The 17,452-nt window shown below is 38.5% G+C and overlaps 1 protein-coding gene across 7 annotated transcripts in view; it reads right to left on the bottom strand.

The window, feature by feature from the left end:
* Window positions 1-17,452, bottom strand: part of WDR41 (WD repeat domain 41) — a 185,375-nt gene that overhangs the window by 3,250 nt on the left and 164,673 nt on the right. For 4 of the 7 annotated variants that reach the window (XM_063724150.1, XM_063724149.1, XM_024246911.3 and 1 more), the window contains 6 exons: window positions 17,052-17,114; window positions 15,522-15,632; window positions 6,613-6,797; window positions 4,050-4,171; window positions 3,143-3,231; window positions 2,063-2,196 (listed from right to left, as the gene is read on the bottom strand). In XM_063724150.1, the coding sequence (XP_063580220.1) occupies window positions 2,063-2,196; window positions 3,143-3,231; window positions 4,050-4,171; window positions 6,613-6,797; window positions 15,522-15,632; window positions 17,052-17,114 (704 nt within the window). The remainder of the gene's footprint in view (window positions 1-2,062; window positions 2,197-3,142; window positions 3,232-4,049; window positions 4,172-6,612; window positions 6,798-15,521; window positions 15,633-17,051; window positions 17,115-17,452) is intronic. The other 3 variants (XM_063724153.1, XM_063724152.1, XM_024246912.3) reach the window with 1 other exon arrangement.

Here is a 17,452-nt window from a genome sequence, read left to right on the forward strand (position 1 = left end):
CGTCTGTAATCCCAACTACTGGGGAGGCCGAGGAAAGAATCGCTTGAACCCAGGAGGTAGAGGTTGCAGTGAGTGGAGATTGCGTCATTGTACTCCAGCCTGGGCAACAAGAGCAAAACTCCCTCTCGGGGAAAAAAAAGAACAAGAGTTTTCTCTGAAATGACATACATTTCTGAAGACCACAGGATAAGACTCAGCTGAGGATGCAGGAGTGAAGGGAGGAAATATGGGAGCAGAATTACTTCGGAAACTGGAAAACACAAAATTCAGTACGCAGGTAGAGGGGTTGAGCCAGTAGAGCAAGGATGAAAATAGAAATGAGGACCAGCCTGGCCAACATAGTGACACCCCATCTCTACTAAAAGTACAAAAATTAGCTGGGCGTGGTGGCGGGCACCTGTGATCCCAGCTACTTGGGAGACTGAGGCAGGAGAACTGCTTAAACCTGGGAGGCGGAGAGTGCAGTGACCCAAGACTGCACTCCAGCCTGGGCAACAGAGTGAGATGCTGTCTCAAAGAAAAAAACAAAAAGAAATGAGGAAATTCAGGTGACACTGCAAAGATAGCCTAGATTTTATCAACGAAGCCAGAGATGCTTTTTAAAAGTGTTCAGGTCTCAACACTTTCACTCAGGAAAATTCCTAAGAAGCTGACACTGTTTTATAGAATGAGAAATGTGCCACATTCAAACACATTTTGAATGTGTTTTAGATGGGGTTTTCCCCACCATCTAAAAACCTTTTTAATGAGTTCCTACTATTTAAAAAATAAAGTCCAAACTCCTCAGCCTTACATTCAAGGACATTCATAATCTGACCCCAAACCACGTTCCCAGGCTTTATCCCCTACTAGTGTCTGTTCACAGGAACCCGGTGCTCCTTGCCACCAAGTAAATGCTGTCTTTGCCCTTCTATCTACCCCAGTCCATGCTCACCTCCCAACCATAAACACAACATTAAAAACTGAGCTACTTGTTAGAGGAAAGCGAAGATAACTATGACACTGTACCCAACATCAAGGAGCTTATGATGACAAGGCTATATACTCATCCTACTAAACTTCAACGTTCAGCTCAAGTGTCAAGTCCTATATCCTCTAACTATTCACAAGATTCAGCAAGAAATGTTTCTTCTGAGTCACTGCTGCTTACTCGGGTCCATCATATGCAGCCTAGGGTAACAGCCTATTAGGTCTATACCCCTTCTCTCCACTCAAGGGTAAGATCCATGAGGGCAAGGACTGTATTCATCTCTCTCTGTAAACTCCAGCAGCCAGTGTTTAGCACAGTGCCTGAAATAAAGGAAATGCTCACTAACAGGGATGCTGCCGCTGCCCCTCCTAAGCATGAATGCCCTTTCAAATGAAAAGAAATTTTTTGTTCTTTGGCTATGAAACAGGGAAGAACAATTTAAGAAATTCCTTAGGGCCCTGATTACACTGTTATTAGTTCTCACAACTAATCTGTTACCTCAACTGATCTTATTCCTTCACTACAGGCAATGATGCCTGCAGCAAATATTAATGTATCTGGATTTCTACATGTTAAAAGCTTATGCATTTCATAATTTTCAACTAAAACTTTCATATTTGCACAATGAAAATCAAGGCATAGGTGTCATTAAAGCTAACAAACTATTATCCTTCAAAGGCAGGAGAAACAGGACTCTGTTCATGAATTTGATAAAGGCCCCTGGAATTCAATTCTGTTAAGGCTTTAACGGTATACACATATAACCATAACCCTTCATGCATCCTCTGTTGACTGTTGTCATACAGTCAACATTATTCACACTGCCCTTACTGTCAGCTATCTCCAGCTCATAAATAATGGTGATTAAGCCCATTCTTAAAAGCAATGCATTCCTTGTTTCCTCAAATCATATATCCGGAAAGGGAGATCCTAACTGCACATACTATAGCCTATCCCATTCCATGTTCAGATCTGACAAACACCTACAGATATAAGAAAAAGTATATGCCTTTATGAGACCAACTGAATGAAAAGAGCAATGAAATGCAAAAGCAGGAGTTGCTTGGACATTCTGTGCCTAAAAAGCAATACCTCCACAGATGATGAGTGTCCAATCAAATCTCCAATAAGCTCCAGTGAGCATGAAGTAGCATTTTCTTGCTGCTTTTTAACAGGTTGGCTGGCTTGTTTGTTGACTCTTCCAAATCCCCACATGTTAAAAAAACCTAGGAAAAGAATCATTTCCAAAATTACTGTGCTCTATACTTACAATAATAACATGAGATCAGAAAAACAAAATTTAGATGTGAAGAGGTTCCAGACTTATTTTAGTCAAGGGCTAAGTGGACAGTACCTGAGCACCGTGCTAGGGTTTTTTGAATATGTTATTTCATCTTTCTTAGCTAACCAGGTCTGTTCTTCATCTCTTTTTATTGCCCCTAGTCACCCATTGGTGAAGGTATATTAACAAAAAGACACTTGGAATAAACAGGACAGAAACAAAGCTTGAATGGCAGTGTCTAACTGTCAAGGGAAAAAAAGGGCAAAACTCAGATCAACAAACAAGGCACAGGGGAAAAGCTATATGTGTATGTGCAAAAGCAACAACCCAGGACTTCAGGAAGTCAACAGGACCAGAAACAACTAGGTACCAGCATCTGATTTCTTGTGCAAAGGTTGGTAACTAATTTATTCAACCCTTCAGAGTTTTGTTTTTCAAACTAAACACCTGGAAGTCAAGAGCTCATAAAATTATGATATAAGCACACAAGGAAAAGTATATTTTTCCATAAATTGAGTTCAACATCAAGGGTAAAGAACACTTTAGTTTGACATCTGACGGTACAAATTTTGTGTATCAGTCAGAACTATAGACAATATAAATGAATACTTCATTAGGCCATTTGGTCATTCAGATTACCAGAAAGTAAGTTTTCCCTCAAAACAAGAAAATGTCTATCTTACTTGAAATGAAGTGGCAGTTCTACATTAGGGCAGTATTAAGCTGTAAATCCTAGATCTCAATTACCATATGCTTTCTATAAACATCTGATGCCTATTTGGAGCATTTCTGTATTATTTTAGTGGTTTCACATAATTGTCCTTCTCCTGCCTTTCACGTGAGAAAAAAGGAGAGAGGAAAAGACTACCTTTTTGAGAGAAGACACACACCTGTTGGTACAGGCTCAGCTGCAAGCTGCTGTTTTTCTCTTAACTCCCAAATGCGTACACTGCCATCTTCTGAGCATGAGATTAACTGCCTGTCAGAACAGAAAACCAGTAATACAAAAAGAGTGCACCACTGAGAGCCAATGCTAAATTTGCAGTGAAAGAAATCAGTGGAGCCCTCAACTGCTTTTATTCAGCTCTTAGCAGGAACTGACAAAAATCACAATTTAACATGACGTTACAAGGCAAACTAAAAGCACCCTTTAGGAAAGCCACATGTTACTCGTTACATTAGCTCAAATGCTATAAATTTATTCTCTCCATTAAAAAAAATGCACTTGGGAAAACAGTGTGAATTATATTTCACGATGTCCTAAGCAGCCCCCTTCCCTCCTCTTGCTACCTCTCTTCTCTCGGTGCCTCACTCTAAAAATACCCTGCATAGAAAATAATGATAGTCCCTGTCCATATGTTCGTCCCTAGAAGCTCAGCAGCAAATCTACCCTGAGAGGAAACCACTCACTTAGTAGCCTCACACAACAAGGAGACTAGCAACCATTTGATTCTGGCCATAAACAAACAAAAAGAAGGTAGATTTATGAGAAATATAAAAATTGGTACACTGTAAGTGGCCCCAAAGTCGTTTATATTGTTAAATACCAAATTTTAAATCATCTCTTCTTACAATGAAATTCAATGTAATTCATTTGCACCTTGCTTCTTGTAAATTCTGTAATACACTGCCACATACCCTTCTGTTAGAGACAGCCCTCAGGCATTCTCCATTTCCAAAAGAACACAGCAGGTCAAGCCATGAAGCCAGGTAACTTGGCCACTTGAGAAATTACACTGGTAGCCCTGGGAACTGTGACTTGCTTTCATCTATTGCAGAACAGATGGGAACTTGTACCTGTTTGGAAGTTTGGCAATGTGCAGGACATTGGAGTCATGTGCAGTTTTCTGGCAGGCAATCACACGCTTCATTTGAAGGTTATACACGTATAAACCCCTTCCAACTGCAGCAAATACATTCTAGGGGAAGAAGTTCAGAAATGGGCGTAAAACTAGCACTCACCCTTCCTAGTGTAATGGATTTCCAGCCCTCATGTGACATCAGAAAGCCACCATTACCTTTCCCATTCCTAGCCTTTAGCCCAAATTACAGTACTAATCTCTGAAACCCCAAAATGTCAAAGCACTAAAGAAAGCTCTGAGCATTTAGAAGGTAGGACACAACCACTAATGCAGAGAAAGGTCTGCATAGTATATCCCTTAGCGCCACTTTCTTCCTCACTGAAATATATCTAGAGAAAAGCTATAGCTGGCAGCCTGGCCCTGCAGTGGAAGCTGTTGAGGGATAACCTGAGTTTTCATTTAAATAACACTATATCCTTGGGAAAATTACCTAGCTTCTTCTGCCTGAAAAATGCAAGCAAAATTACTTGCATTCCACATCTTAAGCAATCAGGAGACCTACAAGTGATACAAAAAAGCACGGCTACAGTGGCATTATCATCATGCAATCCTCTGAAGATTTCACAAAAACATTTTTCCAAATGTACTATTAGAAATAAATACCTTTTTACTAAAACAACTTTAATCTTTTGAAAGCATTTTCACCAATACTTACCTCACTTCAGCCTCACACCATCTTGTTAAGAAAGGCAAGCATCATTGCCATTTTCCAGATAAGGAAGTTAAAATTAAAGAGATTAAAGTCACACAAGAAATGAGACATGGAGTCAATATTAGAATCAAGGTCACATTACTCCAGTCCCTTGCTCGTTCCTCACATGACTCACATGCAGTAGTAGCCTTTGAAATTTTTGCAAGCACCTGTCCTAGAATCATTCATTCTTACTCAACAGATATCCTCATGAGGCAGACCTTTCAAATATCCCTACATATTGCCTTCTTGTTTTCACTAGAGATTCTGGGCCCTCCAACCTTTCTCACACAGCCTCCAAGACTACAAACTCAACTCAGACCTATAGTAACTGAACCAAAGCATGCCCCCAAGGCTTGCTGGAATCTTAAATCTGGAATGATCCCCTTGACTCTCAGGATTAGAACTCTGCAATCAGCAATGCAGCCGAGGCCCAGTGCCGGGGCATTAATGAACACTGCTAGCCAATGTGCTAAAATGGAAAGCCCTGTGGATTGCATTCAATGCCAAAATCCCCCGAAACTCATTCTATAGACCAGGAAATCTGGGCACAGTTTAAGTAATTTATCCAAGGTCAGGAAGAAAATTATAAACACAACTAGAGAATTCATGAGCTTTGGAGGCAGCATTTACTCAATAGAGACGCTATCCCTGCTATCAATAACTAATGGTCCCTTATAGAAGGAAAGAACTCACAACAAAAGAAGGGAAAACTATACAATGCTTTATCAAGCATATATAGTAGAAAATAAACATCAATTAAAAAATTTAAGATTAAAATACAAAACACTTTTAAATATTAATTTTCACGAAAGTGAGAAAAAACATGTAACATTTAAAATAGGTAATTTGTAGGGCTACAACTCTTAGTGATCTAGTCTCTGTCTTTTCTGAGACCATACTGTTTTTATCATGTATATTTAACTCTTTTCAAAATAAAGTTGGGATACAAAGAAACAATCTTTGAATATATTAGTGTTTCTAAGTCCTGTTCCTATCCTAATCTTTTGTTTTGTTTTTAAAGAGTGGTACAAAGAAAAATGGATCATATTCTCCCCCCGCTACATAATACTACTGAAATTTTTAATAAAAATAACGTGCATGCTGTTAGAAAAATTAAACAGTATAGAAAGTCACAAAATAGAGAAAAGCCTCCCCATCTCCTTCTCCTCGAAGGGTACAACTCATAAACATTTCTTGTGATTACATTTAGAAAAGTTAATTGCCCTTTAAACACATTTTCTGAGCCCCTGATGCTAAGAGATTTGTTTTTTCAGATCAGAGATAAGATTCAGTAGTCCATTGGTACTAATCTCTTACAGCAAAACAGATCTAAAGTGCTTCAAGAGCATCACTCCCAAGTCCTATAAGATGGAATCCAACAATTCTCACTCAATTTATCTTGCCCCAAGATGCCAGCAGACTGAGAAACACTCCTAAAATTTTTAATTTTCTTTGCCTCACTAGGAAATGCGTCAGATCTTCAAAAGAACTCTTTTTCAGTGTTTCTTAAAACAATTTTAAGCATTAACCTCAAATCCAATGGGATTATTTAATCCAACCCAAAATTTCAATAATTTTTAAATCTGTGGCCATTTAATCATTTCCTTGCCTCGAGATTAGAAGCAAAGATTAAAATGCTTTTTTAACACAAATCATCCAATTTTAGAAAAAGACCATTTTAAAGAACAACCTGAAACCATGAATGATACCTTTTTTATGTCCGACATGGGATTACATTTTTAAAATCAGAAATTGGGTTATATACGTCAAAGGCAAGTTTACAGATAGTGTATAGATTTTTTACCTCTTCATCACATGTGAAATGATGAATAGAAATGTCATTTGATTTTTGACAGAGTTTTATTTCTTGTTGGGTGTCCAGTTGTGGAGATGGGTCCCAGAAGTTGCGTTCATAGGCCTGCATGGTCCAGTCCAGGGCATCCCAGATGATCAGCTCTCCGATGTGGGAGCCGGTGACAAAACTCAAATCTAGGCAAAGTTCACATATGCCTCATTATCAATCATTTTATCTAGGTAAAGGTAAAACTGAATGGAATGCCTAATAGTAATGCCCTATAAAACCACAGTAATTAGAACAGTGAGGTACCTAGGCAAGCCAACAGAAAGATTAATATAACAGAATAAGAAGGCCAGAAATAGACTCAAATTATCTTAGTAATTTAGTATGTAATAATGATTGCATTTCATTTCAGTAAAGAAATACCTCATGCTGGAATATTTGGTTACATTTAAGGGGAATAAAAGTAAAAGAACCTTATCTTGTATCATACACCAAAATAAGTTTCAAATAAGGATGGAAGAAGATAAAGGTGAATACTTTCAGGAATGTGGAGTGGTAAAGGGCTCTAACAGAAGCAGAGTGGGGTGCCAGGGGAAGAGATCCTAGTAAATAGCTGCTTGGCAAAACAAAAACAAGGACCGGGCGTGGTAATCCCAGCACTTTGGGAAGCCGAGGCAGGTGGATCACCTGAGGTCAGGAGTTCGAGACCAGCCTGACCAATATGGTAAAACCCCATCTCTACTAAAAATACAAAAATTAGCCGGGCATGGTGGTGTGCACCTTAGTCCCAGCTACTCGGGAGGTTGAGACAGGAGAACTGCTTGAACCTGGGAGGCAGAGGTTGCAGTGAGCTGAGATCGTGCCACTGCACTCCAGCCTGGGCAACAGAGTGAGACTCAGTCTAAAACACACACACACACACACACACACACACACACACAAATACACTTAAATGACAAAAAACTGGGAAAAATTTGCAACTTGGATGACAAAACAAGTTTATTATACTTGATACCTAAGGAGTTCTTGGAAATTATTAAGGACAAGATAAATACAGCAGGAAAAAAATGGGAAAAGGACCTGAAAAGGCAAAACAAATACAAATGGTCAGTAAACATGTGAAAAGATGTTCAACTCCTTTAATAATCAAAATCTAAAAACAAGGAGATACCATTTATTGACTTGTGAATCAGGAAATATTATAAAACAGGAAAATACCCAACACAGTACTGGCAAAAGCATAAGAAATCAGCACATTCCTGTATTGCCTAATGCCCTAGTATACACTGGTATTTTTTTCAAAGATTAATTTGCTAATATGTATCAAAACCTTGAAAAATGTAAATCTCTTGATCCAACAATTCCACTTCTAGGAATTTATCCTGAAGGAAATACATAAATGTACAAGGTTGTTACATACTTATATGTACAAATACACAATCTTAAAAATCTGAAGATAACTACACATCGAATTGAGAACTGAATAAGACATCAACAAAATGAAATAATAATGCTGTTATTAAAAATTAAGTTATAAAAGTATGCTTAACAATATAAACCTAGATATGGAAATATATTTATGACATATTGTTACAAAACAGTAAACCGCATTAATACACATGTACACACATACATAGGCCCAGAAAATCAACTAGAAAGATGTGGACTGGTGTTTAATACTGGATAGTGGAAAGATTTTAATATTAACTTTTATATTTTTAATGTTTTTCACTATTTTCATATTTTTCTCCTATGATTATGTATAACTTGTACAAGTTTTTAAAACCTTTAAAGAAAGCTGGGTGCGGTGGCTCACGCCTGTAATCCCAGAACTTTGGGAGGCCGAGGCGGGCGGATCACGAGGTCTGGAGATTGAGATCATCCTGGCTAAACGGTGAAACCCTGTCTCCACTACAAATACAAAAAATTAGGTGGGCGTGGTGGCGGGCGCCTGTAGTCCCAGCTACTCGGGAGGCTGAGGCAGGAGAATGACGTGAACCCGGGAGGCAGAGCTTGCAGTGAGCCGAGATCACGCCACTGCACTCCAGCCTGGGCGACAGAGCAAGACTCTGTCTCAAAAAAAAAAAAAAAAAAAAAAAGATTTTTTTCCATTTTACATATTATATACTTTACACACTATATATTTAATAGAAAATGTACAACTGCTAGACTTATTTCAAATAAATGTAATTTATTTAAATTATTACATATTTAGGGTAAGACAGAAGAGTATAATGCACTTAGTCTAGAAACCCAAGTTCTGATTTTGGCTCTGCCTGTTGCTAGCCAGGTGGTCTTTAGGAAGTAGTTTAACCTTTATATTGGATTCCTCATGCATTAAATGAGATGACTGTAAAAATCAAATTGAATAATAAACACGTAGCCATTTTAAAAAGACATCAAATATTATCTTTGTGCCCCTGGTAGTATTTTGAGCCCCTGGTATTATTCCACATTAATCGTATTAAAACATCCTGTTACTTGTTAATTTAGGAATACATAGATGAGTAATTATGATTTAATTATTTCATTTATCAAATAAACCAGCACAACAGAAATCTCTAATGACCACGTGAACAATCTCTTAAGAGATACAGAATTACCAGCAATCCTACATGTAAATATTATTTGTCTTGACTCCAAGGCCATAATAGGTAGATTATTAATATCTAATTTCTACAGTTTATTAACAGACTCTGTAGAACTTGCTCTGCGGAGAAATCACTTCTCATCTGTGGAGCAAAACGGGCTTCTAGTTTTAGTAGTGGGAAAGTTAAGGCAGTACTCATCTTCCCAGGACCTTCTTTCCCACACCTTTCCCTCCTTTTTCCTATTTCATTCAAACTACAAAAGAACCAGAGAAGCTAAGGAGTGAAGATTCCCCTTGACTCTCACTCTGCATCTGTAGTCATAACACAGAATTAACCTACTGAGACCATACAGCTGCTTGCTCTGACTTAATCCTCCAAGAGTCTGTGATTCCTCCATGCAGTAGAAACAAAATATTAATGACCAGTTGGAATTTTCCCTAAAAATAAAATACGGCATTCACCTCAATCAGCACTTTTTTTTTTTTTTTTTTTTTTTGGGATGAAGTCTCACTCTGTCACCCAGGCTGGAGCACAGTAACACAATCTTGGCTCCCTGTAACCTCCACCTCCCAAGTTCAAGCGATTCCTGTCTCAGCCTCCTGTGTAGCTGGGACTACAGGCATGTGACACCACACCTGGCTAATTTTTGTATTTTTAGTAGTGACGGGTTTTGCCATGTTGGCCAGGCTGGTCTCAAACTCCTGACCTCAGGTGATCCACCCACCTCAGGCTCCCAAAGTGCTGGGATTACAGGCCTGAGTCACTGCGCCTGGCCAATCAGCACATATTTTTAAGCAGTTTACACATGGCAAACTAACTCCCAAATAGTTCATTCAAAATGTTTCATGACAAACAACCTCAATGATATATTATTAGTGGATGGACTTTCATCCTGTGTCAAAAGCCACTTAGTATGAAAATGTCACCTGGTATCTGTCTATCCATCCCTCACAAGTACTAACACTTCATGATTACCAAAAGATGCTGGCAACATGATACAAGAAAAGGAATAAAATAAAGGAGCACCCAGAGCCTTCTGTCTGGAGAGATTATCAGTTATTTTTTGTCTGTCTTAGAAAACCTTCTGCCTGGACATTCCGATCTTTTTAGCAAATCTGGTATTCATTATCCACACTTGTTGGTGTTCTGTCATACAATTCTAAGGCTGCCCTGGGGCCACCCCTCTGAAAACAGATTTGCCCTGTGATGTACAATCCCAAGCAACTGGCCATATCTTTCAATGGTAATGGGTGAGGAGAAAGGAGCAGAGCTGCAACTGAAGCAGGGAACTGTACAACATAAACATTTCAGGATCACTGACATCCACATCATGGCTAACATGCCTATGTACTGCAAGATGAGACTGTCAGCAAATCATTTTCAAATTTTAACAGACTACTTGGTCATGTGTGATTCCTAAATATGGTTTTGGCTTATTTATTATCTGTAGTATAATTTTATAGTCATAATGTTTATAAAGTAAAAAGTACTAATCCAAAAGCTAGAAGAAGACAAGAAATAACTAAGATCAGAGAAGAATTGAAGGAGACAGAGACAAGAAAAACTCTCCAAAAAAATCAATGAATCCAGAAGCTGGTTTTTTGAAAAAATTAACAAAATAGATAGACCACTAGCTAGACTTATAAAGACGAAAAGAGAGAAGAATCAAATAGACACAATAAAAGATGATAAAGGGGACAGCACCACTGATCCCACAGAAATACAAACTACCATCAGATAATACTATAAACACCTCTACACAAACTAGAAAATCTAGAAGAAATGAATAAATTCCTGGACACATACACCCTCTCAAGACTAAACCAGGAAGAAGTCAAATCCCTGAATAGACCAATAACAAGTTCTGAAATTGAGGCAGTAATTAAGTCTACCAACGAAAAAAAGCCCAGGACCAGATGGATTCACAGCTGAATTCTACCAGAGGTACAAAGATGAGCTGGTACCATTCCTTGTGAAACTATTCCAAACAACGAAAAGGAGGGACTTCCTAATTCATTTTATGAAGCCAGCATCATCCTGACACCAAAACCAGGAAGAGACACAACAAAAAAAGAAAACTTCAGGCCAATATCCCTTATGAACATCGATGCAAAAATCCTCAATAAAATACTGGCAAACCAAATCCAGCAGCACATCAAAAAGCTTATCCACCATGATCAAGTCGGTTTCATCCCTAGGATGCAAGGCTGGTTCAACATATGCAAATCAATAAACGTAATCCATCAGATAAACAGAACCAATGACAAAAACCACATGATTATCTTAATAGATGCAGAAAAGGCCTTTGATAAAATTTAACATCCCTTCATATTAAAAATTCTCAATAAACTAGGTATTGATAGAACATATCTCAAAATAATAAGAGCTATTTATAAGAAACCCACAGCCAATATCATATGAATGGGCAAAAGCTGGAAGCATTCCCTTTGAAACCTGGTACAGGACAAGGATGCCCTCTCTCACCACTCCTATTCAACATAGTGTTGGAAGTTCTGTCCAGGGCAATCAGGAAAGAGAAAGAAGTAAAGGGTATTCAAATAGGAAGAGAGGAAGTCAAATTGTCTCTGTTTGCAGATGACATGATTGTATATTTAGAAAACCCCATCATCTCAGCCCAAAAAACTCCTTAAACTGATAAGCAACTTCAACAAAGTCTCAGGATACAAAATCAATGTGCAAAAATCACAAGAATTCCTTTACACCAACAATAGACAAGCAGAGAGCCAAATCATGAATGAACTCCCATTCACAATCACTACAAAGAGAATAAAGTACCTAGGAATACAGCTAACAAGGGATGTGAAGGACCTCTTCAAAGAGAACTACAAACCACTGCTCAAGGAAATAAGAGAGGACACATATAAATGGAAAAACATTTCATCCTCATAGATAGGAAGAATCAATATCATGAAAATGGCCATATTGCCTAAAGTAATTTACAGATTCAATGCTATTCCCATCAAACTACTATTGACATTCTTCACAGAATTAGAAAAAAAACTATTTTAAATTTCATATAGAATCAAAGAAGACCCCGTATAGCCAAGACAATCCTAACATTACCTGACTTCAAACTATACTACAAGACTACAGTAACCAAAACAGCATGGAACTGATACCAAAACAGACATATAGACCAATGGAGCAGAATAGACACCTCAGAAATAACACCACACATCTACAGCCATCTGATCTTCAACAAACCTGACAAAAACAAGCAATGGGGAAAGGATCTCCTATTCAGTAAATGGTGCTAAGAAAACTGGCTAGCCATATGCAGAAAACAGACACTGGACCCCTTCCTTACACCTTATACAAAAATTAACTCAAGATGAATTAAAGACTTAATAAGACCTAAAACCATAAAAACCCTAGAAGAAAACCTAGGCAATACCATTCAGGACACAGGCATGGGCAGACTTCATGACAAAGATGCCAAAAGCAATTGCAACAAAAGCCAAAGCTGACAAATGGGATCTAATGAAACTAAAGAGCTTCTGCACAGCAAAAGAAACTACCATCAGAGTGAAAAGGTGATCTACAAAATGGGAGAAAATTTTTGCAATCTACCCATCTGACAAAGGTCAGTCTAATATCCAGAATTTACAAGGAACTTAAATTTACAAGAAAAAAACAACCCCATCAAAAAGTGGGCAAAGGATATGAACAGGCACTTCTCAAGACATTTATGTGGCCAAAAAACATATGAAAAAAAGCTCAACATCACTGATCATTAGAGAAATGCAAATCAAAATCACAATGAGATACCATCTCACACCAGTCAGAATGGCAATTATTAAAAAGTCAGGAAACCATAGATGCTGACAAGGCTGTGGAGAATAGGAAGAACACTTTTACACTGTTGGTGGGAGTGTAAATTAGTTCAACCATTGTGGAAGACAGTATGGCGATTCCTCAAGGATCTAGAACCAGAAATACCATTTGACCCAGCAATCCCATTACTTTGGGAATACACCCAAAGGATATAAATCATTCTACTACAAAGACACATGCACACGTATGTTTACTACATCACTATTTACAAGAGCAAAGATATGGAACCAACCCAAATGCCCATCAATGATAGACTGGATAAAGAAAATGTGGCACATATACACCATGGAATACTATGCAGCCATAAAAAGGAATGAGATCATGTCCTTTGCAGGGACATATCATGAAGCTAGAAGCCATTATCCTCAGCAAACTAACACAGGAACAGAAAATCAAATGCCGCGTGTTCTCACTCTAACTGGAAACTGAACAATGAGAACATATGGACACAGAGAGGGGAACAACACACACCAGCACCTGTTGTGGGGAAGGGGAGGAAACTGAGAAGACAGGTTGATAGGTGCAGCAAACCATCATGGCACACGTATACCTATGTAACAAACCTGCACATTCTGCACATGTATCCCATTTTTTTAGAAGAAATTTTTTAAAAAGATCATTAAAAACGGTAAAAAGTGCATGAGGCTTTCTGTAACTTTCATAAACAACTTTTTTCTTTAGTTTTCCCTTTTTTCCCCTTACGAATTTGGCAAAGGAATACTCAAAGAAAGCTTTCAGAAACTGCTGTAAGTTCCTCTGCGTATCACATGGTAAAAGACGTGCCATGAAGTTCAGGCTATCTTGTACTATCCTATCATCTTCATTTAAGTAACCATGCTGGCTCAGTGGTACCAGTGCTTCGCTGCTAAAACAAAATAACTAAGCATGACCAGTGTAATGGGCCGAATACTGCTGGGCTTTTCTCAGCAGCCCCAGGAACTTGACACTTAAGACTCAGTGTCACCAACGAGACTTCAGAGGGCTTCCCAAATAAGAACTTGGCTTCTGTGCTGTGTCTCCATTCATGGCTAGAGAAAAAGAGCCCCCAGGGAAAATTAAAGGGACACCAGCAACCATTGTTATTTCTATCAACACAGACAATCTAGTCCTTAGAAAGACCTGCAGCTGAGTTTTACAATAAGATGGCTATTTGGGAGGAAGATTTTGGACCTGGGAGGGACATTCTTACTGGTGTATCTGAACATGTGACTGAATGGACACAAATGGAGACTAGATTTGGTACTCTCTGTGCCCCTCGCTCCCCTTTGTCTCACGTTCACGCAAAATACTGCTTAAAAACAAAGCCGGCCAGGCTTGGTGGCTCATGCCTGTAATCTCAGCACTTTGGGAGGCTGAGGCAGGTAGATCATGAGGTCAGGAGTTCGAGACCAGCCTGGCCAATATGGAGAAACCCCGTCTCTACTAAAAATACAAAAATTAGCCGGGCATGGTGGCATGCGCCTGTAGTCCCAGCTATTTGGGAGGCTGAGGCAGAAGAATCGCTTGAACCTGAGTGGCAGAGGTTGCAGTGAGTCGAGACCATGCCACTGAACTCCAGCCTGGGCGACACAGGGAGACTTTGTCTCAAAAACAAACAAACAAACAGAAAAAACAAAGCCAAGCCAGGCCTCAGGGAGATATGTTGCTGGGGTGCTGTCTGGCCCTCTCACTACATCATACTCCCAAGCATCCTTACGGGATCGTCCTGCAGGCTCCACCAGACTATCAAACTGAAGCCACCAAAAGCCCTCTCATGTGACTTCATATGCAGATCACCCAGCACAGTTCTGATGATATAAGCTGTCACTTATTTGCAAGTGAACTGAATGTCAAGATCAGTGGTTTGTGATCTTGCCATCTGATGTCAGATTTAGCTCACAGGAGATACTCACTAAAATCATTTAGGAAGCCAAATGGGATGTACAGCAGGTCAAAACCCCCACCACGAAGAAGAGAAGACATGACCCATTTTCTGCAGACTTTTACTTTAGTTTGGTGTTATTCTTTGAGAGTCTTCAATCAGGATTACGACTGGCTTGAATCCTGCTCATTCTAGTGTAAGTGTATAACTTGCTATGTGATATTGTATGGTGTGGACAGCAAGACAAAAGGGCATATTTCCAATCTCTCTACAAAAGAGGAACTAGCCAGAAACAGCTGCCAAAAATGCTGAAACAGCCTATGACAGTCATCCCACAGCTACCAAGCAGTGCCTGAGATCATTATGTTCTCCTCTATTTTCTTTTCTCTGCCTTACACTATTTTCCTTGTCCCTAAATCTTGGACCTAGCAATCTAGGAAACTTGCTCAGCTCCACTGGCTAAAACTTCAGAGTAAAAGAGAATGACAATCCCATTATTTTAGTGACTTATTCTAGAATCCCAGAACAAAGCAAGGCTCGTGTTCAGAGCAGGTTGTGTTAACAAGCACAAAATTGTACATAATAAATGTACACAATGAGCTTACCATTGACATTAATCAACGAGAGAATATTATCCTGGTGATCAAGGAGGCGCTTAACTTCAAGAATATCCCATTCTAGTGATCCTCCTGTGGGTGCTACCAACCTGAAAATTACTAAATGAATAAGACAGATAAAATTTTATTACAATGCTCTAAGAGGATAAAATACTACTCCTGCTCTAAAAACAAGCATTTCATTAAGTGAAAAATACCTACCATACTGAAAAACCCATCTCCAAAAAAAAGCCTTATTCATACTACTTTAAACTATTTCTTTCAAATGCTTGAGATGTTTGAGATGATCTACTAAAACCCATACTGAATGTGTCCTGAAGAACTCTCTTCCTTTACTGACTTTTCCAAACAGTGAAGCTCCCACTCTCTCTAGGGTTTCAATGGATGTCTGGCTATCTCAACTCACTCCCCTCCCTAATCAGTGACTAGCCCACATCCCTCCAATCACCTCCACCATCAGCTTTCTCTACTCATGTCCCCAGGCCAGTAAGCAATGCTACAGAATAAGCTGCAAATCCAAGTTTAACTTCAACTCAGTGAAGACATAAGCAGCTTCTTTTTTAAAAAGCTTCTGATTCCTAGGCATATACCATTAAATTATAAATTATCTGAGTATGTCTTATAATGTTTATATATCATACAGTTCTTCTGACTATAGTAATGTTCAATGTGTTGCTTTACTCATTATCTGACTTTAACAAATACAGTTTTATTTAAACTAGTATAAATCCTAACTTTAGTCAATACAGAAAACCCATAATAAAATCCACTGACGTGATTCTATCAACATTTACTAAACATTTATGTTCCCGGAACTCTAGGTACCAAATGTGAATAAGGCCCAGTCACAAATGCTCAGTCTAGAGTGGGAGAGACTTGTTTATAAACAGGCTTACCGTCAATGTACTGAGTGTTTTAAAAATACGCCACTGGACCAAGTGCTGTGGATGCTCAAAGATTAGGATGACTAACATCTGAGAAGTGACAAGTCTCAGAGATCATGTCCTTTTCAAATTACGAAAGTATCTTTTCTTTCTCACATTTCTCTCTAGAAGATAGGTTATGCCATGCTTCTTTCTGTGTCTCTGACAATATTTTACCAAACTACAAATCTCTAACCAGGTTATTTAATCCTGACAGCCACTCATATTCAAACTGTGGTTGTCAAAAGAAGGTTTTTCAGTCAACAGAAAAGAGAACTCTTTCTGATACACATTGAACTTACGGGAAATTCTACTTTAGTTGGAATATTATGAAGTGATCTTGACACTGGAATTTTGGAATAACAAGCAATAAACTGTTTAACCAAGCTAACATACTGATTAAAAGACTGATAAGAAAAAGAAACCTGGCCTAACATCCTGAAAATGTCTCAGTCTCTATATCACTTCAACGATCCCAAGAAGCCAAGAGTGGGGCACACGCAATGTCCCTTAAATAAAAAATTACTTTAGTCCTTCCAGCATGTGTATGTAATTCTCGTTCAAAATACACAAAAAGAAAAAAATTCATACTCACTCAGTTCTTTGCCAACTGCTGCCACAACACAGTTCTTAGGTATTTCAACCAAAGCACTAATACCTCCAAAAACATATAAAACAAAGTTCAAATTATTTTTCTCACAGATTACATCAAAAACAAAAACATTCTCAGTTTTATGACAGTCGTTTTCCATAAAGAAGATAAAGCACACAGAACTAGCTCCACACACACTTCCTTGCTTGCTTACTCATGGAAAATGATTTTGTTAAATGTAGGTTTCTGAGACTTTTGGAAGACATTATTGATTTATTAAGAGCAGAATGTGGGGTTGGTTTTTTTTGTACTTTTTTTTTACTATTGTGATAAAGTGGTAGATTCAGCAATTCACACTTATTTACCAGGGATCCCTTAAGATAATCACCATCACCCATTTACAA

Source organism: Pongo abelii, chromosome 4 (assembly GCF_028885655.2).
Source record: "Pongo abelii isolate AG06213 chromosome 4, NHGRI_mPonAbe1-v2.0_pri, whole genome shotgun sequence".
Lineage (NCBI taxonomy): Eukaryota > Metazoa > Chordata > Mammalia > Primates > Hominidae > Pongo > Pongo abelii.